The 27,113-nt window shown below is 33.3% G+C and overlaps 4 protein-coding genes across 4 annotated transcripts; 2 read left to right on the top strand and 2 right to left on the bottom strand.

Annotated features, from left to right (window-relative positions):
• Nucleotides 1–1,082: 1,082 nt before the first annotated feature.
• LOC140884378 (vacuolar histidine transporter YPQ3) lies at nucleotides 1,083–3,716 on the bottom strand. Its single transcript, XM_073291119.1, has 12 exons — nucleotides 3,410–3,716; nucleotides 3,289–3,331; nucleotides 3,168–3,194; nucleotides 2,979–3,077; nucleotides 2,801–2,907; nucleotides 2,554–2,725; nucleotides 1,914–2,015; nucleotides 1,747–1,839; nucleotides 1,636–1,656; nucleotides 1,494–1,552; nucleotides 1,305–1,395; nucleotides 1,083–1,217 (listed from the first exon to the last, which is right to left on the bottom strand). Exons 1-12 carry the CDS (start codon nucleotides 3,628–3,630, stop codon nucleotides 1,140–1,142), a joined length of 1,113 nt encoding a protein of 370 aa, XP_073147220.1. The 5' UTR covers nucleotides 3,631–3,716; the 3' UTR covers nucleotides 1,083–1,139.
• Nucleotides 3,717–9,525: 5,809 nt separating this feature from the next.
• On the top strand, nucleotides 9,526–11,052 carry LOC140884314 (putative B3 domain-containing protein At5g66980). Its single transcript, XM_073291032.1, has 4 exons — nucleotides 9,526–9,659; nucleotides 9,755–10,058; nucleotides 10,278–10,423; nucleotides 10,517–11,052. Exons 1-4 carry the CDS (start codon nucleotides 9,588–9,590, stop codon nucleotides 10,883–10,885), a joined length of 891 nt encoding a protein of 296 aa, XP_073147133.1. The 5' UTR covers nucleotides 9,526–9,587; the 3' UTR covers nucleotides 10,886–11,052.
• Nucleotides 11,053–12,033: 981 nt separating this feature from the next.
• LOC140877164 (serine/threonine receptor-like kinase NFP) lies at nucleotides 12,034–13,860 on the bottom strand. The gene has a single exon (XM_073280690.1). It carries the CDS (start codon nucleotides 13,858–13,860, stop codon nucleotides 12,034–12,036), a length of 1,827 nt encoding a protein of 608 aa, XP_073136791.1.
• A 6,553-nt stretch (nucleotides 13,861–20,413) lies between these two features.
• Nucleotides 20,414–26,451, top strand: LOC140881327 (BEL1-like homeodomain protein 2). The gene is made up of 5 exons (XM_073286534.1): nucleotides 20,414–20,755; nucleotides 20,863–22,066; nucleotides 22,906–23,294; nucleotides 24,486–24,546; nucleotides 25,846–26,451. Exons 2-5 carry the CDS (start codon nucleotides 21,002–21,004, stop codon nucleotides 26,329–26,331), a joined length of 2,001 nt encoding a protein of 666 aa, XP_073142635.1. The 5' UTR covers nucleotides 20,414–20,755; nucleotides 20,863–21,001; the 3' UTR covers nucleotides 26,332–26,451.
• The last annotated feature ends 662 nt before the right edge of the window (nucleotides 26,452–27,113 follow it).

Below are 27,113 nucleotides of genomic sequence, written 5' to 3'. Positions count from 1 at the left end.
GAGAGCTCTATATCCACTTTTAACTGTGTAGGTTCCTTTTCTTTCATCACCCCATATCCAACAATCATTACTAGGAAACCAACTCAAGGGAATAGAAAGGATTCATCATTGATCCCTCTCGTTAAAAAGATCCTTTTAAGAGATCCAAGTCCCAAAATCCATTTTCAGTTAGCCTTAGAGAACTAACAGTAGCCAACCTCAATTCTTGAGGACCCTCGGATTCAATCAAAGGATTATTCGAGTCTGCAAGTGACAACCATGAATCCCCCCAAATCTTCGTTTGAATGCTGGAACCGATACGTAGTCTTGCACCTTTTTGGATCAGCTCTTTCAAAGCTCGATAGTACTATCAACAAGGTAATTTTTTTTACTAATGGGATTTACCCCACTTGCATCTGCAACTTTTTAGTAACTTTGGTAGTGCCTGCTGGTCTTCTTGGAGGGGTGTTTTCTCCTCTTTTGTGTGCCCACTTTCATGGATTTTCGAATGCAAATAGGTTGTTCAGATAACCCCTAAGGTCATCACATGGCATATGAAGATTACCGAAAAGCGAACCCGGATCCCGGATAATCTGAGGGGAAACTCCTTCACATCAACACAAAAGCAACACGAAAGCAACGAGCTTGAAAAAGATAATGACCTAAAGAATCCTCGAATGGGTTGTTCAGATATCACCACGGATACCACGGTTCAGTTCGTGATCGTCGTATACTAAATCCAGAAACCAGTCAAGTTGCGCGGGCAGCCCACGAGAATTTGAAGAGGATTCTTTTGGTCGTTATCCTTTTCATGCACGTTGCTTTTGTGTTTGATGTGAAGGAGCTTCCCTTGTATTATCCGGGATCCATGTTTTTTTGGTAATCTTCACATGCACATACGCCTGACATGACCTGGTGTCATTTGAGTGAAAATATGTTCCCTCCCTTGTAAACTTGTAGTTTCTGTAGCATTGATATCGAGTTGTTTCCCCCATGGAAGGGGATTTATTCATGTTTGGATCATGCACAAAACTATTCTACTCCATCGACTGGTTTAACAGGTAAAGGAACAATTGAAATAAATAAAATATCTCTTGAATCTAACCGTTCAAAATTCTTTCTGAATAACTCGAAAAACTACAAATTGAGATAAGTAGGTTCTATTTCTTTTCTGGTTCATTGTAGTCTTCATGTTCTGCCTTGCGAAGGTACCTGTAATACACATACTGTAAAATTATCTGTTAACTGTAGTCAAGGAGCAACCTTTCTTTTCTCCCGTCTGTTTGAGAGAATATGTTTCTGAGTACAAGAATAATAAAGGATACGAATAAGTCGAGCACCACGCATACGATAGCATCCAGCAACCATGGCAAGTTTGCCTTGATTTTATGCCAAGCTGTTGATCTCACAAGAATGCTGCATCACATTTACGAAACGTATCATTAAAAACATTGCATAGGTTACAAATCTTAGCATAGATGAGTTTACCAAGTTCGCCTCTGGAGATGGTGTACCTTGCAACATAAGTAGCATTAGCAGCAAGTGCAAAGACAAACATGAAAGGATTCAATCCCTGTGACATTAGATCCCTGGAGTCACTTTTCAATTCATTTCTCAATGGAGAGAACCAGAAAGAAAAAGATAAGAATTAGTTACCTCAACACTTCCTCTTTTAATCTGCTCAATCAGAAAGCAAATACACAAGTCAGATACCCAGAGTTTCCAAGGGATCATTGACCTGAGATAAAGTTGCATAATAACACTTACATTGAGCCATATTTGAGGCAATCTACCACCCATGTAAATGGCAGCCATCATCCATCCCAATGACTGGCCTAACACGGTTTCTGATCCGCCTTCCTGCAATAGAAACACCCTAGCTGTTAATCCGAGGCAAACAAACTGGACTTAATCAACCTCGAATTAAATCGTACCTGCAACAACTTCCTCCCGGTTAATCCGACACAAACATGCATCAATGCATTGGCGTCCGGTGGCAGGCTGATTGATGTAGCTAAAAATGCCCCGTATCCCGCCTGATATAACACAATGCACAGTAATTGTAAGTATTCTTCTTTCACACAGAAACAAGAATACAAGAGAACTCGTTTCTCACTTATATCTCCAAAATATAATATTCATTCTGTTCAAATCATCTCACTTCCAAAAAATTCATATCAAAACACTTATCACCATGATATATTCTAATCCCACACTCAATACTCCAGATTCGTAAAGTTAATTTATCAAATTATTACTGATACAACTTCCAAAAAAAAAACCAAAAATACCAGCATCCTTGCTGGACTAGTCAGTCATTCGACCACTAGAATCCACATGTTGCACATCATAAACATGATATATTTAAACTGTGTAATAGTAATGTGAGATACTATTAAAACCACTCAGCTTCAAAGTTATGATGTGGAGTAACATGCAACACAATCAGAATAATTCCAATACAATTAAAAGGTGAGAGCAACTACACGACATTTTCCAGGCTGCACATCGAACAAGTGACAAGAAACATCCAAATCCATTCCATGTTCGATAGTAATAAACAAGAAAACTCACAGATCTCGGGATTCCCCTAGGCTTGCTGGAATATTTCTGGGGTATAATTGGAGTATCCTCGTCTTCTGAAGATGAGTCATGCTCCAGCCTCACGGCAGAAGGGCCACTCCTCACCGGGCCGAGATGCGATCGGACGGGCGGAGTCGTGCTACCGGCCATTGATCTTGCTGACCTGCAATAGCATATATTGTTGGTAGCAAATAAATATTTGAAAAAATTATGAAACGGGGATGAATAAGAAACCCACGTATAGTAATAGACTTCTCTAGGGGCAGAAGCTCTGCTTTTGCCAGGTATTGGGATGGCAGAATCAGATTGTGTCGCTGGTCTCAAAGGCTTTTTCAAGTCTTCAACCTACACGAGAGTTGAGTCAATATCTGTTCTTCAAATGATGGAGACATTAATTGCAAAGAAATGGGAAAAACCTCTTGGTTTGTTTTCTTTACGGATCTTTTCATCCATTTCTTGAAGTGGTCATAATATATGCTTTGCAGCACCAGTATCACTGTGCTTACTGTATAAAGCTGTTTGACAAATCCATTCAATGCGAAAAAAACAGAGAACTTCAGAGCTTGGAAAAAGTATATTTACAATACTACTATGAATTTTCTTACCACTGCGGTGTATAACTGGGTTGGCAACTGCATCATCCAAACACAAAATTACATTAATCCCCAAACATGTACATGAGTAAGACCATTGCATAAATTTAATAGAAATAGAAATAGAACACACCGTTGCTGGTTCAAGAAGGCAACCCACTAAGTTGAATACGTCACTGCCAAGAAAATTCATATCAAAAGTACTAAACAAGAAGAACCCACCCAGAAATTGAATCACAAACAATGAAACTAACCCAGCAATCCAAGTGAGAAGAAACAGAAGAGAAACTCCATGGCCGGATTTGGAGCGAAAATTAGTGATGATTTGCGGGATTTCTGCAACTCCCCAAAACACAAGGCTCATAAGCCCAAAAGCAAACGAGAATTCGTCTTTCACGTTGCATAGGCAATCGTTGAGGTATCTTTCCACCCAATATATGCATGGCTTCTGCTCTTTTACGCAGTAATTCGTCATGGGAGTGAAAATGGAGGAGGCGGCGAAACTTGTGCTAATGTGAAGATGGGCTAAGCACAGAGCTTGATTATTAAGTACTTTGAAGGATCCGCCGAGAGGCGACACTTGTGTGTTGTACGTGGAGTCGCTTCGTTTTATATATATTTTCTTTTTATAGACATACACACAGAGTAAATACTATTTTCAATTAAAGACATGTCATTTATTATTTATTTATAGATGGCACCTACACGGCTACACTCCATGCATTATTTAAAGATCGAGGAAATGAGGAATTATTCAATCGACGTAGAAGCATGGTTTTATGTGTAAATAATAATATGTTTTGGTTGGATGAGACGATAAATTACATATAATATAAAGACGATGAATCAATTAAAATAATGATACAATTTTTTATAGAATTGATCAGTCCAACGCTGATTAATAATCAATCAATGTCTTAGACTTTTATATATCATAGTAAATGATATAAATATTTATTATATTATATATGTATGGAAAAATAGTTATGCTATGATTTGCGTGCACAATCGTTTTCTTGGATATTGCCACAATCAATTTACTCCTACTTCATTTAGATGTCATTTGATTTATGAGGTGAATAAAGATCTATAATAGGAAGATAATAAATTGACATAGATGGATAGTATAATTACTTTTTAACTCTAATTCTTAGATCATGGTTGGAATATCGTAATGGAATAAGGTAAGAATGAAATAATTTTGGAATAAAATAAGAATAAGAATGGAATGATAAATCTATTAATGTTCAATAATTAATCATTAGAATTCAATATCGGGAGTGTGTTTCTCAAAAAAAAAAACGTGAGATCCATGTAATCCAATGATTTAGAAAAAGTTTTGGACAACTTTTGTTTATTTAAAAGTGATTTTTGTAAAGATTATTTGAATTTGGTTAGAAGTTAAGTATGGAGTGTTTGAAAAATAATTGCTTTTAAGCTTAAAATTTAGTTAAATGACAATCATACCATTAAAATATATAAAACTAATCTCTTTTAATTATTTAAATTTTGATAGTCACATAATCAAAAATGTATTGATATATTTATTATTATATATTATGAATGTTGTATCAAAATTTATTTATTTATTTATAATATGAATGTTTGAAAAAATATATAAGATTAATTAAAAATAAAATGACAAAATGACGAAATTCGTAAAAATACAACAAATATGTATAAAAACAATTTCAGGAAATGAAAATTATATAAAAATGTAATATATTATTTTAAAAATAAATTCTTGTAATAAAAATGATTAAAATTTTATAAATTCTATTAGAAACTACTAAACCCCACAAGGATAGAAAATTATGTCAAATTAATCAATGATATATAATGGTGTAATATGATAAATATTTTAAAATAGTGTTTAAGAGAGTTTTTAGGAAGGACTTCTTAGTCTTTGCGTCACAAAAATTTTGACTTATCCATAATTTTATGTGTCATGGAATATAATAAATATATATAGATTTATATATATATGTATATATGTAGGCCAAATATGAAAATTGTCAATGTAATTAAATTATGTTGAAAAATATAAAATTTAAAAAATATATATAAATTAGTTAATTAGAAAAAAGCATAAATTTTTTTAAAAAATAAAATAAAATAGAAGGATGTCTTTGAAAAAATCAAGAAAGTATATATGTCTGTTTGAAATGTTTGGGAATTGGGTGGACAAGGTGATAGATTTGATTGAATGAGTAAAAAGGAAAACACAGAAAACGAATGGGTCCAAAAGCGGCGACGTTGCGCCGCTGGAAGGAACTTGGGACGCGTGTGGAAATACTGCACACCACACATGGCTGTCATATCCGATCATCCCAAACAACCATGCAATGACTGACTCTCATCTTTATCCTCTCAACATGAATCTCATAGCCCATTCTCTCTTTTGTCCTAACTCACCAATATATATACATATTGCCTTGGAACGTGTCGATGTTGTTCCATATATACATTGTTCGAACATAGAAAATTAAATCGTTGGATTAATTAGCACACGAACAATGTGTATTTGTTAGCATCGGGCCTATAACCAATATATGATAGAGTCACACATATGCCCTCGCCGCTCTTCAACGCTTCACGGACTCTTGGATCCTCGTCCACATAAGGACATAGATTCAGGAAGCCAGACTAGTTACCTTTGGAAAGGCGAATTAATCCATGCCTCCACTTGTGATGAAAGCATACAAACTCATATCTTTCAAATTTAAACACAAGCATAATTAATTTATAATATGATGTTTCTCATATCTGATTCCTTCAACATCGAAGGCAAGGAAGAGACCAAATTTAAATAGGAAAGTAAAAATTAAAGTTTATTACATTTTGGTGGATCCATTTTTGAGTCTAAACAAATAAAATCAAATAGGCCTAGGCGCAAAGCCCATGGTATTTTGGATTATACACACATACAGACTTTGCAATGATTTTATTATGGGCCAAGAATATTTTTAGTCTCAATTTAGGAAAACTTATGGCCCAATATTTGGTGAATTCCCTTGAACAGCATAAAGAAATGCCATATGGTCATATTGTGGCCAAATATTTTCCTCAATTCTCGATCCAACTAATGTGAAATCAATTGAGTTACCTTTTCCTTACTTTAAAAAAAAAAAAAATTGAGTTACCTTTTCCTTTTTTAACCTAAGCATTTTATAAAGTCCGTGATTTAAAATTATGTGCTTCAAAACTACCAAAGTGGTGTTTTTCACGATAAATGGAATATAACAACGTTTTCTTAATTTTAACATGATCACAAAAGATTATCACCATAAATATAACACAATACCATTTAATTAATTGTTCTTATATTCATAAAATTAATTAATTAATATATTCATAAAATAAATATATCAAATACTAAATTAATTATATTAGATTTATCAGTACTCAAAACACACAATACATATTAACACTTTCTTTTAATCAAATTAAATACATTTTCATTTTTTCATTTCACCTTAATCAAACAATAATAACAATACTTATAAAAAATTAATCACGATAATTACGTTTTAACCGCGTGCGAAGTTAGATAAATCGACGAATTCAATTATGATCTCACAATATTTTAAAAAGTCATCATAAAAATTTATTAATTATAATATAATAAAAACTAAATTATACATAAAAAAACTTTCCGTAACTTGCCTACTTTGAGAAAATGAGAAGAAGAATGCGGGAAGAAAACGAGTGAACCAATATATATGTACATCAGTTAGACCATAAAGAGTGTCCAAGTTCATGGAGTAGGTGAATTCTTGGCCAAAGGTCATGAGTTCGTTTTCTTTTATCAATATTTTTTTGGACTAGTCTGTCACACAAAGTTTGCCTAGTGTGGTTTACCTGGCTAACGTAGTTTGCAGACTATTGCGTTTGTCTGAAGGTTAATCCAATGCGCATCGAAAATAGTAGATATATATGTATGTACATCAATCCATGGGAGGTGCCGAGGTGGCAGGTAAGCCAATAATAATTGGGGTAGGTAGGAATCCAATGAATTCAATAAGGGGTGGGTGGGTGTTAAGTTTAATCAATTAGACTTATTTATGAGTTCGGAGCAGTCTGCTAAGGATTCAGAGAGCTGTCGGTCAAAATTTGACCGGATTCTTTTTTATTTTTTTAAATAAAAAATCGACTTGCGTATTTTTGGTCCAGGTGATTTTTTTTAGCCTGATCGATCATTAATTTTGCTCATTTAAAAAATATTATTATTTTCTATATTTTGATTAATATTTTTCGTTATTTTTGTGGTTTGAATTTTAAAATTAATGAAAATTTAATCATTAATATAATATTTAATTTTTATTTATAATGATAAGGGTAAAAAAGTAATTTTTCAATTTATCATTATTCCAATTCCATTATTAATCATTCAAGTCAAACACATTATTATTTATTTCAATCCTATCAAATTCATCCAATTATCCCAATATACTTTATCCATACATTATCATATCCATTGAATCAAGCAGAGCCGTAAAGTTTTATAGAATGCAATATTTTAATTAATTTAATAAAAAAATCCGAATTCTACTTCTAATTTGAGTGTACCAAATATTACCTTACAAATAAATGAAATTTCCCTGAATATATCTGTTTAAAAAACCAATGTATAACCCAAAAAAAAAAAAAATTGATTTTCCAAATTTGCATCACACATATTGTATGTGGCGTGTGCTTATGTCACATGCTTGTATTAGTTATTATGGTAACGCGTGGTTGTTACTAAAAGGATATTTATTTATCTATATCTATATTATGTATAAAGTAAGAACATTTTATTGATCTTTTGGTATGGACGTATGGTATTTCTCCTGATTTTATCCTTGGATTGTTATGTAATTACAAAAATGTCATTTTTATTATATATATTTTTGTTTTTTATGAATATTTATTTACAAAAATTCCATTGTTTTATAAACCGTGGGGTATTTCGATAATTTTCATAAACTATAGGGGTGGTTTGGCAATTTCTACAATGCCACACCAAATTTAGTTGACATACCAAAAATCTATCTCTATTATCCACAATCTTAATATATACACAATATATATATATAATAATAGTAATGTATTTTGCAATTTTTATAAACCGTGGGGTATTTCGATAATTTTCATAAACTATAGGGGTGGTTTGGCAATTTCTACAATGCCACACCAAAAATATATATATATATATATATATATATATATATATATTATGTATAAAGTAAGAACATTTTATTGATCTTTTGGTATGGACGTATGGTATTTTTCATGATTTTATCCTTGGATTGTTATGTAATTACAAAAATGTCATTTTTATTATATATATATTTGTTTTTTATGAATATTTATTTACAAAAATTCCATTGTTTTATTTTGCTATTTTTTATTATTATCATTATTTTTTTATTTTTAATTTAAAAAAATAGACAATAAAAGTCACGCTTTTGCGTGCGTCGAGGTATTAGTATTAACTATTAATTATGTCAGGTAATATAATCATTAATCAAACATGCGACACAAAGAAATATTCCCTATTCAGAAAAATAAGTTAATAAATATTGATCCTTTGAAGAATTATAGAATAACCTTTTCAATAATTTTAAACAATCAACTTGATATTCTTTTCAAAAAAAATTAAAAGGAAAAATTGTTTTTTTGTCCTGTATATTTAGCACTTTGCGATTTCAGTCCTCTATATTTTTTTTCAGATTTTAGTTTTAGTCCGTTATCTTTGTTTTTTTTTTTTGGCAATTTTAGTCCCTTTTTTGATGTGGCGCTGATGTGACATCAATGTAGTACTGATGTGAAGCTGACGTGTATAGTGCCACGTAAGCATTTTCGAAAAAAGACTAAAATTGCAAAAAAAATCAGAACATACAGGACTAAAACTGAAATATGAAAACATAGAAAACTGAAATTGCAAAGTGACAAATATACATGATCAAAATTGCAGTTTTTCCAAATAAAAATAAAAATCGATATCAATATTGCTTTATCAAAGGATTATTGTACAAATCCCATTCCATTATATGGTCACGGATTTGGATTGCAATTTGGATTCTCCATCCCAATACATATATTAGTAATTGTAACACACGCGATGGATGTACACAAAATATAAAAGATGAATTTTTTTCTTAATAAAAAAATAATTATATGAAATTGAATGATTTATAGTTTTAACACAGTGAAACAAATTCAAACATTGTTTTTAAAAAAGAAAATAAACAAATGAAATTAAAAAAAATTAAAATAAAACAAAATTGAATAAAATACATCTGAAATATTTATTAAAAAAAAATATCACAAAAAATAGTTACTGTTGAGCCCCGTCTCTCAACTAGTATATAGATATACACGACAATGATATCTGAGAATAGTAGCATTCTATTCGAAGACACAATTTACAATACAGAGGTACGAACAATGGAGATGAAACAGAAATCAATGCCCTCGTTTTTCAAGGTTTTGATAAATGAAGACTTCAATCGCCAACTCGTAAGTGTTTAGATCCTTCGATTGAGTAATTTTGCTTGTAATTTTACACGGATGATTCGAATTTTACTGCAAATTTCACGGATTTTACGCTGCAGCGGTTGCCGCCTGCTTTCGTGAAAGAATGGGGAGAAACTTTACCCAAATCCTTCGCCCAACTCAGGACTAGTTCCGGGACAATGTGGGATGTGAAATTGGAGAAACGGGAGGATCAAAATTATTACTTTGCCGGAGGCTGGTCGAAGTTTTGTGAAGATGTAGGGCTTGCGATTGGAGAATTTTTGGTGTTCTGGTATAGCGAAAGGGCCGTATTTGATGTTTTGGTATATGGAATCAATGCCTATGTGAAGAAAATTACTGCAATTAAGAAACCGGTGGAAGATTCCGATCCTGATGAAGTCGGTGAGTTCGGTTAAGTTTGCGCATCGATATAATATGCATGTGGTTTGCTTCCCTATTGTTTTCGTTAGGGCTTATCTGTTGTTGTTTCTGTTTCACACAATTCAATTGGTGGCGTATAGGGATTATAAGCCCCCAATTGTAAGAACGAAAAGAAGTCACTTTTTATGTTAAAAAGAACCGATTAGCCTAATTCATGTGGGTTTTGCTGTTGATTTGCAGTGAATCGTGCTCCAGTGGCAAAAGATGTGGATGTAAAGATAAAAAGCGAGGATGAAGATTTTATTGATTCTGAAGATGAATTTGATGCTGCTGGCAAGATGGAACGTTTTTCCAAGAAACTGGATCATCGACACTCGACCAGACTGGTGAATATTCTGTCATATCCCTCCCAAGTTTCAATTTTCATTTTTATCGGCACTCAAACGTTACTTTTTTGCTGTCTTGACTGACCACAACAGGACATCCCCAAAGCTTTTGTGCTGTCGACTGGAATTGCTGGAGATAGAACCATACATTTGCAGGACTCAAAGTCGAGGCTGTGGCCGGTTCAGATGGCGTCTTTTCCCCGGCAGAAGGGGCAATATAGATTTGCATTGACGGGCGGGTGGAATGATTTCCTGGTGGGCAACAAGGTTGCCATTGGAAGCACGGTTCTGCTCAAATGTGAAGAGTCTGGTGGCAGCTTAGTGAAAGCCAAGGTTTTGAATGACGGCGCAAATGGTGGAAAACTTTTCAAGTTCCGTGGACAAAGGGGAAGACCTTCGAAACTTTGTACGTCCAATGACTTAGACGCCTCGCCATGTAAGGAGGAATGCGTTTTCTTTTGATTTTGTAGCCGTTTCGATCTTGGCAGAGGTTCGAACTCTTCAACTTTGATAAACTCTTTGGTGGTGTTATTTGGTTATTATCTAGGATCTGTAATATAAGTCGAATTGGTGGTGTTATTTACTTATTATCTAGGATCTGTAATATAAGTCGAATCTATGTTAACGTATGAGCATTGGTACCATCTCATGCCACTGGTAGTTGATAAAAAGCACTCGAGAACTAGAGAAGCAGAGCCAGATTTGATCAGTAAATTTTCTTGTTTGTGATGTGTCCATGGTTTGGAAATTTCTATGGTCTTGCTTTTTCTATAATATTTGTATTGGTGAGAGGCCCATCTGAACATAGAATAGTAGCATCAAATTGTTTGATGTGAATTGCTTGTGTATGCAACAATCTATCCCCAACAAAAAAAAATAAAAATCCAGCTCACTCCGAAGAAAATTATTCGTTGCGTCGATAATGATCATCTTTGAAATACAATGTTAATAACATAAATCTCAACAAATCGAGACATATATGTTGTCGTTCTTCAACGTTGTGTTAACCATTTGTTTCAGTTACATGCCCACCATCGATAAGTAGATCTCAAATATTACGGGATTTGTATGAAGCACCATTTGGTGCAAGTATAAAAATATTAGTTAATTACCCATCTTCGTTTTATATCTACCAATTGACTCGAGTTTTACAAATGAATAATCCACATTTATTCATTTATCATTCTTATATAATACATTTTTATCAAGCCGAATGATATATCTAAACAAGTTAAGATTTTAACAAGGTTAACCCAATATACACAAAAAAATTTAAGTTGTATTTGGACGGATGAATTTGAAGTTAGAGATTACTAATAAATTTATTTGTTAGACAAAATCCACTCGACAACGAATTTTAACTACCTTGTAACTATTTTCTGAATCCTTCCATTGGATTTCAAATGTCATCCACGTGGAGTCATTTCAAATTTCTCTTCAAATTCACTCTCAAATCAAAATCCTCTCGTCAAGAGACTGTTCCTGCCTGATCCATTGGTCCCCCTGACATTACCCATTCTTTATATGTCAAAAACTAATTTCGAAACATTTACAAATAATAAGTGAATTCCACATTCAAATTTATAATCCCATCCCATGTACCTATTAAATCAACGAGCTATGACCTGATTAACAGCTGGGAGTACTTCGTCTGCATCAAATCTTGAAATCACACATTTGTCATACATTTGAGGAGATGATTGAGTTAGAACACAGAGGCTGAAGACGATTTCCGCCATTTTCGGTCTGTCTGAAGAATTCTCAGACGTGCAAGCTCTTGCCAAAGTTGCTAAACTCATAGCATCATCAATAGGATAAGAGCCCCTCAACTTGGGATCCATCCATTCACTCAGACTCTGCTTCCTCTGTTCCTCCACTTCCAATATACCCTTGATTTCTTTCCACAACATCACCGCTTCCCCGTTATCCTTCCTCTCCGTGGCTTTCCTCCCGGAAAGAAGCTCCAGCACGACCACCCCGAAAGAGAATATGTCGATCTTTAGCATGATAGATGAGGTAGCAGTCCTCGCCGTAGAGAAATTTGAAATCTTGCCTTTCAAGTTGGAGTCGAGAAGAATGTTGCTTGCTCTGATATCCTTGTGGACTGTACTTGGTTGAGCATGTTCGTGCATGTATTGAATGCCATATGCGATGTCTAGAGCTATAAACAATCGTTGGTTCCAAGTGAGGGATCCGACGGAGCTTCTTAAAGAAGACGACTCATTCGGAAACAGCCATTTGTCAAGTGATCCATTCTCAGCATATTCACAGACCATGAAAAAGTTCCCAACGTTGTCTGAGGAGACTCCCATTAACCTCACTAAATTGGCGTGGTTTACTCTCTGCAAGATTTGAAGTTCCTCTGAGGCATCTCTTGTTTTTTTAATCGCGAAAACTTGATCGTCTATCGTGCCCTTGTACACCGATCCACTGATTCTACACCGTTCACTGAAGTTCACAGTGGCCTTCATAATCTCTTGCACATCATACATAACTGGCTTGCCAAGATATCCAGACACTCCAGGAAGTATTTTATCCTGAACGGATTTTGGCTCGAAGGAGTCTTGTTTAGATGCTTTGTTGGTTCTAATAAGATCACAAGTATCTAACCAAGCTCGGTTCTTATAGAAGTGGACATACGCAGATAGGCCAAACAGAACTAGCAAAAGAGCCATCACCGAACATGAAATTGCAACGAGTATCCGGTGATGTTGGGACTTACCATGTGTTGTTGGAGAAGGATATTGCTGCACAAGGATTGCGGATTTCACCGGTATCAACACCGGAAGGCATATTGCAGCGGTGAAGTTCCTGTTATTGTTCTCTGTCGCGATATCCGACGGTGAAGCCTGAAACATGGCACTCACAGGCACTATTTGATCACTGGGCTGCCATACGTATGTAACAAGGTATTGGATCCCTTTGTCTGAGTAAAATTTTTCGGGGCACTTGCAGAGCAGAGGAAACACAGCTTCCACACCAATGGTCAAGTTAGTTGGATGCAACAAAGGGTTCATATCCTGGACCATGACATAGTTCGTAAGGTTCTCGAAATGCTTGATTGAAACGGAGTAGAAGCTATCATCTCTCTTTATTCGATAGGTGACATTGGAAAAATAATGCGTGCCGTTGCAAGAACACTTGATTGGTATCATCAAGAGCTGTTCAGGAAAAAGTTTAGCATCCTCGGATGTAAGATTAGTGGCTGTCGCTATTTCCATTCGGCTGATACCGAACAGATCAGATATGCTTCCAAGATCCGAGTAAGGAGCTCTTACTCGGTAAGTTAGATATGTCTCGCAAAATTCCGTTGAGCCCGCCGAGCATGCGAAGTCCGTGCCTGCTGTGTTGTTAGGCGATTGAGCGGCAACTCGACAGACCGAAAAAACGAGAGAAAGAGAGAAGATTAGCAGTAAGGAATCAGTAGAGGCTGCCATTTTCTGTTTAATGGTTGTTGGCATGATCTTATTGAGGTTCATATGTAACTGAAGAGGCTCAATGCATGTATTTGACTTTTTTGTGTAGAGTAAAATATGGAGCCTTTGTTCCCTTCTTTGCTTGCAAATATCCTTCCTGTATCTACACCTGATGATTGATCAGTCAATTTAATAATACACATGTATTTAAGTAATCAAAAAGGGGCACTTAACTTGACACAACCGCTATCACCTTTTAATTGGAAGTATTCAATATTGGTTTAATTTTTTATTAAAAAAAAAAAAAAAACAAGTTCAGACGGCATGAAAATATGAAATAGTCAGTGCCAATAAATTATATGTGCAGATATCAGCATAACAATTCAAGAAACAGAAATATTCATAATTCATGTCCTAATCAACGTATTATTCAGTATAAAGTTGTAATGAAAATGCCAATAGTCAACATCAAGCTTGTCCTTTTGCCATAGGATCAAATAGAACCGACAAATTATGATGCTTTTTTTCCCCCTCATCATCAATAGCAACTTAACATACTTAACTAAATGTCTACTTCAAGTTCATAGATAAACCATTCGTTCACAATGTCTCACAAATATTGCCCAACAATTTCGCGACAAAGCATAAAAGTGGGAAGTGCTTCTTAGATTTAGGCAGTGTTTGGGAGAGCTTCTATGAAGCACTTCTCAGCTTCTCCTTAACAAAATTTCACAAAATTTCAAAATTTGTTAAGAAAAGCTGAGAATTGCTTCCTAGAAGCTCTCTCAAACACTACGTTACAAAAACAAGTAACGGTGTTTGTAATAGTTTATTTGCTTTCAAGCTGCAATCGCTACAGGAGAACATAGTTATTTTACAGCGAAAGTTTTACAGAGTCAAATGTAATTTTATGTATGGAGAAAAATAGTGCAAAATGTTATATGGGATAAAAATCAGACACCTTGAGTGGTTGAACTGGAAAAATAAAAAGTTCAAATAGAGCAAAGGAGAGAAAGAAGAGGAGTTATATTTGGGCCCGATAATGGATAATACTGAATTTGGGTCGGCCCATTCTTTTAAACATTTGGGCTTGTAGAGGCAAGCTTTTGGTTCTTAGAAACACATGTTTAATCCATTGGATCAGGCAGGCCCTCAACCTTGATCAAGTTTTTTAACGCCTACAAGCTTAAACAGTCGAACTATTCACATGTCGACTCGCATCATGTCACGCCTTCCTCTCTAAAAATAGCCTCCCTTTGTAAATTCTCTAGTATGTTAATTTTCAAATTTATAATAAGAGTTATTTTTCTAAATAATTGATACAACACTCCCTCATCCGATGTAAAAAAAAAAAAATCAATTTAACATTTCTAAATTGAATTTTCTGGCCGCTTGATTTGTTCAAACTATAAGTTTTGGTGTTCGATCTGAAACTGAAATGGATGATCAAATCAATATATGTAAACTAAGGTAGTGTTTGAGAAAGCTTTTAAGAAGTACTTCTCCAAACAATTATCATATTGTTATAAAATTTTGAAGAATGTTAAAAATTTAGGGTGCACTTGACCAGTTGGCCACAACAACAAAAACAGTCTGTCACTGTATATTTTCCCTGACACGTGTCGGGACATAAAAGCCCAGTGGGCGTGGACCACCGTGCCCAAGTGGCTGCGGCCTGTTTTGCGGTGGAGGACCACTTTACGGATCATTCACATATATATCCCCACTGGTCTCCTATCAATGATTCCGTGTCCTTATCTTCTTCATGGGCCCATATCACCTAAAGTTGCTCAGAGCCCATCTTGTATTTGATGCTTTCTCAGGTCCAACATTACTCCATTCTTATCTTTTTTTTAAAAAAAAAAAAATTATTTGCATATATATTTCACATTGGCTTCTCAATCTTGCTGGTTATAATCATAAAAAACAAAAAAAACAAGAAGCACACTCATCTTGTATAATTGAAAAAAAATACTTAGATATAAATAATTTTTTCCTTATGGTGGTTGTATTTTCGGGATTTGGATAGATATATATATCCTCTACCCGGTGAGTTTATCGAACTTTCTTATAATTATCACAAAAATTTATGTGAGATGATATTATTGATCAATTTTGTGAGATCGATTTTATATTTGATTTAACCCGTAAAAAACAAGAAGCACACTCATATTTTGAGAATTTTTCACTTCCACTTGTTTGAGAAGGAATTTAACTTTTCTCGCACATCAACAATCCAAAACTACCCTTTTACATTCGTTCAAATAAATATAGCAATAAATGTGTTCTCCAATAAGTGTTTGTTGTTTTATTAACAAGTAGTGTGATAATCATTTGTGTACCGTACTTTAAAAGAATATCAAGTTTTCATTTTTATTTTCAAATATTACCAACTTCTAATTTTTTCCCCATTTTTTCATATATAATATATAAATTTAATTACTTTTTGAAAAAAATATTTTTTTTTTCCAAACATTCCCGTAATTTATTGAATATCAAGTATAAACGAGCATACCAAGCAATCAATATCATATGCTCAACTGATTTTGCTTCTGAATGCTCGATTTCAATTCCTCGGATAAAATATTAGGAAGCTAAAATTATAAATCAAACGATGAGATTATATATTTAGTTAAATTATAGGCATACAATTAAGTACAAATGGCACTTTAAATACTCATGAGTCATGACATCTTATCAATTAGCTATGTACTTTTGATTTAAATACTCGGCCGGCGCTGGGATATCAAATAATATGTATTTTTTTTGGAGATATTAAATCATTTAGCAAGGCAAAACGTATGCATAATTAGGGAGTGTCAGCAAATCTAAAACTAAGTGCTTACAAATTATTTCTTTAAAAAAAATTTAAGAAAGAAACTATAATAATTTATTTTTAAAGTTTGCAGACACTATCTTAGTCGAACGCTCACACACACAAAGCTAATTGTTTGGACTATTTTTTTAAGAGAATGACCGTGACTTCTTTATAACAAAAAAAATAAAATAACATAGTATATATTTAATAATCCGAAATGATCGATACACACAAAAATTAAAATATATATATTCAAAGATATATTTTTTCCCCAGAAGCAGTGATATCATATGCTTGTGCGAGTGGAAATTCATATTGTAGTTAATTCGCCAATTTGGACTTTGAAGGATACTATTAATATATATCTAATAGAAAATAGGCAAGATTGATACTTTAAAAAAATTATGACAACTTGTATGAGATTATTGAATGTGTTAATTTGATAAAAGTATTATTTTATATGTTAAAAATATGATATTTTATTGCAAATATGAATATAATTGATTCATCTCATAGATATAATTTTTGAGACTGCGGAGACTTAGTTATATTTAAATAGGATATGTTTGATTTTTTTTTAAAAAAAATATGTTTGGATTGAATTATTTTTAATTCAGTTTTTCTGTTTTGGATGCTTTCTGTAGCTATGTAAATTTCGAATTCAAAATTACACAAGGAAAAAAATTTAATTTGTTTTCAATTTTTTTTTTCAAAAAAAATCATGGGATGAAATGACAGATGTACCCTCTCCAGACTCTAGTGTCTATAGCGATATGCTTATGTTACTTCAATATAGTCAAAGTAAGAAAGGAGAGACAGGTTGAATAAATGGAGATTGGTGTTGATGGATCCTCGTACAAGCAAGCACGGCTCAGCATATGTAGCTCTCATATACTTACCATTTTCACTTTACTTTTCAAGAATTCTCTTTTGTCACAAATAAATTAAAAGCGAAAAATTTTCAATGAATATTTTCTCACATATAAAATTGAATTTAATTTCTTGATATTTCTTACACGTTTTTTTTAATATATAATAATAGTTCTCTAAGGTTAAATATTGTAAACAAAAAAACCAAACGGTCGTTTTGCTACAACCTACAATGCATTAATTCCAATGGAAAATTAATAATGCATATGTAAAATTCATAGTTTTGCCATAAACATTAAGAAAATCACTGAATAAAATAAAGTTTAATTAAAAATAATTTTCCACATCCATGATTAGTTCAAATTCAACATATATTACTTTACAGGGATATATTAGTAAAAACAATTGCCAATAAATATAGAACATGGATTGTATATATATTTGAGGTTACCAAAAAAAAAATACAACATAGATGATAAAATTATAATTTTAGTCATGTACGTTGATCTGTTTTTGGTTTCAGTCCTATGATTTTTAAAAGTTCGGTCTTAATTCAGTAATTTGTATTTTTTTTTTGGGTTTTGGTCATTTTTTTATCGCAAGTCACTAAATCAATCGAATATTACTTATTTGACGTATAATATTCATGTGATTAGAATTAAACTTATGTTACACATATTAAAATATATCTTATCAAAATTAACCAAAACAACGAGTTTTTTTTCCCGATTTGTGTATTTGGTTTTGTTTTTTCTTTATTTTTCATTTTATTTTTGCGTAATGAATTTTAATTTATGTAACATGTGGTTAATTCTTACCAAATGAGCTATATAGGAGAGTATCGGTGACAAATAAATAATATTCGATTGATTTATTGATTTTCGATGAAAAAAACTTAAAACCATTTTTGATGAAAAAAAAACTTAAAATCAAAATTTGAAAAGTTATAAGACTAAAACAAAAAAACATACCAACTAATTACGTGACTAAAATTAAATTTTTTCCCAACCTATATATACTGGAACATAGAGAATGAATTAATACAGTATATTAATTTTCTTATCTACAAACTTTTGTTGGATATATTGCTCAATATCATGTATATAGAGGCAGTTGGGATATTTTATGACAACTTATCAAAACGGAATTTTTTAATCCTAGAAAAAAATTCCGAATTTAATTTCGTGAAATAAGACAAAATGTCTCCATGTGACTACAAAATGAAATGGGGTGTAATTATTATATCGTGCATATTTAATTTTTGATACTTCCCTTTTTCTTCCTACTTTTGAAACATGCCTTCACAATAAATGCCAATTTATTTTGGTCTCTACAATAATTTTATTATCCCCGACAAGAACCAATTATAATTCTTTGCATAAAACATTTTACTGCTATGATTCCGATAGTTAGACACTTCGGAGTAACATTTGGCTTGAGTTAAGAGATAACTGAAAGATGGGGCAAATTGCATTTATCAATTTTGTGAAATATTGAAAAAACATAAAATCTCATTTGTAAGATCAAACGTATAAAACCAAATTACCGAACCATGTGTTTTCAAAAGTTACACAGTTGTCAAGGGCTTTGCCACCTCCATTTTTTTCAAAAAAAAAAAAAAAGTATTTTTTTGTTTTCTCAATGCAAAATTTTAAAATATAATATCATTAATTTCATGCATGTTGTTATGTGTTCTTTTGTGTTTTCACCTGGGCTAAATCATTACTACAAAAACTTTCAATGAAACGATATCACCGTATGTCAATTTTGTGATATATATTTTTTATTTAACTTGTTATATGAAAAAATATTATTTTTATATACGACAAAAGTATTATTTGTCAATGTCGATATGAGTCGAATCGAACTGTATCACAAATATTGATCTTTACATGAGACCGACTCAAATTAATATTATTTGCCCCGAGAAGATGTGTACTCGAAGTGATCAAACATTTGATGAAAGAGATTTTTAAAAGAAAACTTTTTAAAAATTAACTACAAAACACCAAAATTTTATTCTACAATATCTTCCATTGACAAGAATTGAAAATTTCATCATGAAAATTGAAATGGTAATAGATAAACTTAAATTATAGAGACATTTAGATTTAGGCATTTCCAGCCGTGTGGCGTTTCTTTTCAAACTCAAAATGATTGAGCAAATAAAAATTGAATATTTGAGCGATATCTTTTTTCAAAACATACTAGTAATTACTGAAAAAGTCAAGATCAGAAAGTTTAACCGATGCTTTATAAATACTTTTTAATAAGTGAATTTTATTGGAATAAAAATTTCCAACAAGTTTAATTTTTCTGAATGATTTTCTTGGAAAATTCGGTGATTAATGGAAGAGTATGCATTAACCTAATAAGTTTGATCAGGCCTTAGCAAAAAAAGTGTATCATATTCGATACAACTTTATATATACATAACAGAAATTAAAATTACATGCTACCTTAAGATATTATTTTGAAGATAAAATCTCGTTAATTTTTTTTAAAGCATGTAGCACTGCTATTAACTTAAATTCGGTGAACTCGACGGGGAAAGGCTATTAAATAGAAAACTGAAAAGATATATATTCTGTCTTTTTTTCTATATTCTCTGAATATATATGTTTAAAAATTACATATTTGAAGAAAAAAAGAAATTAATTAAATATATAAAAGAAATCCAAATTATAATTTTTAACAAAATATAGTAAATATTAGCAATCACTATATATGTCAAACCCGAAGTCGTTTTCTTTCAAATTTTTGAACACAGTGATTTAAATAAAATATTTAATTACTTATAAAAAATTAAATCTCATCAATTTAAATCAATTTTATACCAATAAAATTAGTTTATGGTATAACAATGAAATCATGCTTAGTGAATTCAGCCATGGGAGCAGCGCAACAAAGAAATTATAGAGAGAGATATTCCAATTTTATCTTTATTATTATATTATTAAAAGAAGAAGTTCTTTATCATTCTCTCTTTCAAAAAGGCGACCGCAGAGAAGAAAAGCACTCTTACAGAGGACAAAGAGATAGAAAAAGGAAGGAACGAAAGGGATAAAAAGAGAATAATTAATCAAGGGCCACTGTTTCTTCAAGAATTCCATATAATTTTTTTTTTTTGGATTAATATTCTACAGGAGAAAGAAGAAGAAGAAGAAGAAAACGATGCGTGAGGGGTTCACTTCACACCCTTTTCTTTACAGTCTGCAACTATAACAGGTAATGTCCATGTTTACATAAATAAATAAAGCTGATCTTTTTGTATATATATATGTATGAATGAAAATGATGTTTTCAAAATTCTTGGATCAATTTTCTTGAACCAGAAAAAATATACAAAATTCCCAGATTGAGCTGATGCACTGAGTGAAGTGTTTGACTGAACAAGAGATTGCCATGATGATGAAGATGGAGAATTAAGAAGATAGTACTAATTATTGCTAAATAAAAATAGTACTAAATTCTATGTCCCAAGATTATCATCAAGGTGTTTTTAGTTTCTTCAATGGATTCGAGAGACCATCAGTACCACCACAACAGGATAAGCAGCTTATAAGGGTTCAAGAATTCGGACACTGCAGTATGGAGGAAGAAGAAGGATCAGGTGGAATTCCGGCGTACGAAACAGGCGGCGGCGGGGGGATGCTCGCGGAGATGTTCAAATACTTCCCACCAGGCGAAACCACCACGAGGCCGGCTACCGATCAATTCCTGGAGAATCATTCGCTCGCCGGAGATTGGTTTCTGAACCGCCAAGAAGTGGCGGTGGGCGGTGGTGGTTTAGTTACCCATTTGTTGGATTCCAAGAATCAGATTTCGACCAATATTAACCCGGATCCGGCGGCAGTACTCATGCAGCTTTTCGCCATGAATCCACAACAACAACAACAACAACAAAGGTCACCTTCCTCTTCTCCTTCTGAACCTCCCACTGTCACAGCTTCTTCTTCTTCTTCCACTCTCCACATGCTTGGATTTCACGACGCGGCCGCCGGAGGCGCTTTTGGTCAAATGACATGGGGACAAGTACAACACAGCCGGAATGGAATCGACCCGAATCACAATCCAGGAGTTTTGGAAGGGAGAGGGCTCTCTTTATCCCTATCCTCTTCATTACAGCACTTGGAGGCGGCGTCCAAAGGTGACTTGATCCTCACCGGAGTACTGTCATCAGCTCCTCCACATTATCAGCTCAAGAACCCCGCCGCCGGCGGTGTGTACCACTTGCACGGCGGAGTCGATCAGACCCGTGGCCAGATGAACGTAGGATTGGGCTCCTCTTTTGGGGCATTCCATATACTGAAAAATTCCAAGTACACGAGGTCGGCGCAAGAGCTGTTACAAGAGTTCTGCAGCGTCGGTTTTGGTCATCTCAAGAAAAACAAACGCAGCAAACAGAGTAACAATAGTTCCGACCAAACCGCCGGAGCCGCCAGCGACGGCGGCGGGAGAAATCATCCTCCTCCGTCAGCTTCTGACAGGCTCGAGCACCAGAGAAGAAAGGTCAAACTATTATCCATGCTTGACGAGGTATATAATCCTTTAATCTATTCTTTGACTCATTATTGGCCAATCATGATTGCTCATTTAGTCCTTAATTAATCCATTGTTTTTTTGTTAATTAAACCAATCAGGAAACTCAAAAGAAATAACCAAGAAGTTTAATTACTACCATATTTAATTGCCGGCCGTTGAATCAGGCCACCAATATATTACAATAAATTAAATTGAAATGTTTCCCATTATTTAATTTCGAAGACGTATTGAGTATGCATCGGATATTATATTATAATACAATAAAGTACGTAGAGTCAAATGCTAAAACCAAAAAAAAAAGAAAAGAAAACACGCACACACACTCTTTAATTTGATATGGTAATTCTATTTCTGGTACCTATTGAATATATATCTTGTTGTTTGTATGGGGAAAAGACACCATATCAGCCACGGATGGACAAGGATATTCTTCCTTGGCAACGACAATCATTTCAATGTACCTTGCTTTTATTCAATTATTTCTCGGATCTTGATTCTGAATTTATATAAAATAAGCCATCGTGCAATTAGGGGACGTGAAAGATATTTTAAAATAAGTTCGACTTCTACTTTCTTCTAGGTGTTTTAATTATTCCTATTATATATTGTTTCTACTTGTTTTTCTTTCAATAACTTGTTTTTTTTTCATCGAAACAAAAAACAAATAATTTTCCTTTTTTTTATGGTCATTTCTTGAATTTGGTATCAAATAGAATAATTTGTTTCAAAAGTTAGAGCTAAAAAATGACAGTATAATTAATAATTTTATACCTTAACAAATCTGGTATTTAACAACAGTGTTATTAACAAGTACATGATATAATTAATTACAGGTGGATAGAAAGTACAGCAATTACTGCGACCAAATGCAAATGGTCATGAATTCCTTCGACACCGTGATGGGCTCCGGCGCGGCGGCGCCGTACACTTCCCTGGCGCAAAAAGCCATGTCGAAACATTTCCGAGGGCTGAAGGAAGCCATTTCAGCTCAGGTAAAGCTGAGCTGCGAGATTCTAGGTGAGAAAGACGGCGCCGCCGCCGCATCGGGGCTGACGAAAGGCGAAACCCCGAGGTTGAGGATCCTGGAACACAGCCTGAGGCAGCACCGTGGGATTCATCAGATGGGTTTGGTGGAACAAGAAGCCTGGAGGCCTCAACGTGGCTTGCCCGATCGATCGGTCAATGTTTTGAGGGCTTGGCTTTTCGAACATTTTCTCAACCCGTAAGTTCTCTTTTCCATTTCTGTCCAATTTTAATACACATTATCGAATGAATTAAAATTTTAATCCTTGTAGTAAAAGTTAATTATAATGTGCATCAAAATAATTATGAACATTATATATATGTACGTGATATATGCAATTTATAAATAAACCCTCAAATTATTTTATTTTATTGATACGAAAATTAAACCCCAACTTCTTGAATAGTGATAAATTGTCCTTCGAGTCAGGAAATTTCATTTCCTGGATCTGTTTTTTCCCATCAGTCTGATTCTGATATCTCACCTGGGATTAATGTTTCTGATATAGCCCTGTAAAAGTACAGCTGACCTATGCATGTTACTATTCTAACATAATACAGTAGTAATATTAATTAATTAATATATAGCATTCTACTAAAATATTTATTCCTAATAAATGTTTTCCAGAGTTTCTCATTGACCGTGAATTTTTATTTTTGACCCAAATCCATGCAAAAAAAGTCTATTTGATCCTACGGCGGGAGTAATGCAAATCTGATGGTCTACGACAGGCCACATATCCCCAAATTAAATATCATGTATATGTGATATTATATTCTTTTTAGTAAGGATTAAGGAATCTAATTAAGTTACTGTTAGGCTATAAACCGTACGTTCCAAAAGGCTTGCCTATTGGGTGGGATTGTCCCAAGGATTTATAATCAACTCTTTATTAGCTTAGTATTTCAATGTGGGATATTGTAATATTGTCCACATTGAAATACTAAACTAATAAAAAGTTGATTATAAACCCTTGAGGCAATCCCACCCAATAAACAAGCTTTTTGGAATGAACATTTCATGGTTTATAACCTAACAGTTACACTGTGACAAATAGTAATAATGTAAATCATTTCTTCAAATTAAAATTATGAGCTTATAATTATTTCATTATCATTAAAATAGAAAAGATAAAACAGGCATGCATGCAGCTGTCCCATTTCACTTCTGCATCTGCTGCAGCATATGCTGCTTCGTACTGCCCTGTGATCTATCATAGATCGTCACGCCCACAACTAAAGTTACTGTTTTCTTGGGAAAAAAAAGGGAAAAAGCTTGAAATAATGAAGTATATATTCGAAAAGATATGGTGTAGATTGTACAATTTAGACACGTAGTGATCCTTTTTCTTAGCAGTTTTTGTATTTTATCGTCAAAATGTTTGAACAGGTACCCAAGCGATGCAGATAAGCATCTGTTGGCTCGACAAACTGGTCTCTCTCGAAACCAGGTTAACTTTTTTTTTTTTTTTTTTCATCATTTTTTTTGCTCTTTTTTCACGGGACAGGTCTGTCTTACGTCACGCGAGTCTCTCACATTTTAATTGAAATTGACATGCATCGTGTTTGTCACGATCCAAACGCTACGTGATACTTGATAAAGATACATACGGGCTAACATTACTTCACTGATTTAATCATTGTTAATAAAAATTAGTTACACTTTTTAAGTTGTTTAATGTGTTTTATCTAGGTAACCTTGGTACTGTAATTAAATAATTAATTATCCAAAAAATAATTGTAATTTTCAACATATGAGATTGACAAGTACTTATAAAATGTTTTTGTAAAAGTAGTTTTTACAAAAAAAATTATAAAATGTTTTAATTTTTTTTAAAAAAATAAGGGCAATTTGCTCAAAAATCCCCAAATGCAAACATGTTTTGCTTTGGGGTCCCTAGTCATAAAATGTGATACAAAACAATATAATATGTGGTACAAAACCATACAAGATGTGGTACAAATTAACAAAAAATGTGGTACAAAAAAGTGGCTAGGGAGTGCAGAGCAAAACATGTTTGCATTGGGGATTTTTGAGCAATTTGCACAAAAAATAATATGTTTTCAGACAAATACTCCATAAAAATGTTTTTAAATTTAAAAATGAAAAATTAATATGTTTTGATTTCATTAGTACATTAATTCTAAACTAAAGATACGTACAGACACTTGAGTTTTAGTGAGATCACCAAAAAATGTCTTATGTTGTATATAGTCGTCTTAAACTTTTGGTAGCGACCTTATGAAACACCAATATCAACTACATGGTGTCTAGAATCAAGGATGAAGGACATTTTGAAAGGGTCGGGTAAAACTATGTTTTAAGGCCATTTTTTGTCATTTGTCATGCAAATTGTCAAATTTCAATTTTAGTAGTCTTATATCGTATTGCATGTTTGATAGATTTAGTCATTTGATAACAAAAATACTGACATAGCACTGCACACATCGATACTAGCTATGGTGGCATCATATCATGAACATTACATGCATTGAAAAAATAACTAAATCTTCTAAAACAAATTGGTGGAAACATATGAAGATAAAAAATAATAATTCTTCCCGAGATTGCTCTATACAAGAGCTCGAAAAGCATCGACAATGTTTTAAAACATAACCGTCATATTTTTTTACATCTTTTTTTTGTGATCAACATCATTAAAATTTCTATGAGATAACCTTAAGGTAATTTAATGGGCTTAATTATATTAATCTCATCATATGTTACGATTTTTTATTTTTTTTTTCAGGTTTCGAATTGGTTCATTAATGCTAGAGTCCGATTGTGGAAACCCATGGTTGAAGAAATGTACCAGAAAGAATCCAAAGGGGAGTCAGAAGAACAAGAGCAAGACCAAAGCAGCAATAGCCCAATCAACGACAATATTGTAAAAAATCCAACACCGCACGGTGACTGCTCCTCCTCCGCTGCCGTGACGGCTCCTCCCCTCCCTTCAGCCACTACCCTCGCCTCCACTTCTTTGTCGGAAATATCATTGCCGGCGGTTAACATTCCTGCACGCACATGCCACCACGCCGGCGTCGTCGTTAGCAGCGCCGCTGATTATGGCACTAGTGGTCATCCCTTTAACAATGGTGGCATTGAATCTACGCTTATGAGGTTAGGGACAAGTGCAGGTGACGTCGTTTCACTCACACTGGGACTACGTCACGCCGGAAACTTGCCGGAGAAAACACGTTTTCAGTTAGAGACGTTGGGGGATATTGTTAATTGATTTAATAAATATATATAGTAGGCAACTCGGAATAATTAAGTACTATATCATGGCCACATTTCTTGGTATTTTGTGATCAGGTGCTTCAATAAGTTCTAATTAAGCGTATATGTATTGATATTGCATGATAATAGTAAATGTATAGTTTATGATATATAGATTTTGCATGCCTGATCAGTTCGAACAATTAGATTCATATTTAGATAACATGCCTTTGTAAAATCTTCCGATTCTAAATATATATATATATATATATATATATATATATATATATATATATATATATATATATATGCAATTTTTTTTTTTTACACCCATATTTAATATTGCGTATCGGCAAAGATATGGAAACGGCCCGATTGAGATGATTTAGGCAAAGGATCAAAAGCTCCAATGAAAATGAATATTTCAAGCGTAGGGATGTGCGTATATATCTTTACGTTGGTTGCATGGGGAAATTTTACTTACCTTTGAAATAATATTCTAAGGTTGAATATAAAAGTGGATATTAGTGATCATTACACATGAGTCCAGTAAAAAAATTGTGGACCTCATATATATATATATATACAAACATCTAGACTAAGATGCACGATATATCATATGCGTTAAATCGATTAAAGTATATATGTATTTTCGAAGTACTTGAGATAAATATATGATTCTTCATTCTTGAGTGCTATGAATTTCAAAATTAATAAATCAAATGGTGTGAATTAAATATTTCAAATAATGCGGCCGGCTGATTATAGTTTTGCGTTTAGATTCGCTGGGCATGATTC

Source organism: Henckelia pumila, chromosome 2, assembly GCF_033568475.1.
Source record: "Henckelia pumila isolate YLH828 chromosome 2, ASM3356847v2, whole genome shotgun sequence".
NCBI classification, from domain to species: domain Eukaryota; kingdom Viridiplantae; phylum Streptophyta; class Magnoliopsida; order Lamiales; family Gesneriaceae; genus Henckelia; species Henckelia pumila.
The sequence above is the reverse complement of the archived record's forward strand: the minus strand, read 5'-3'. Positions and strand labels throughout refer to the sequence as shown.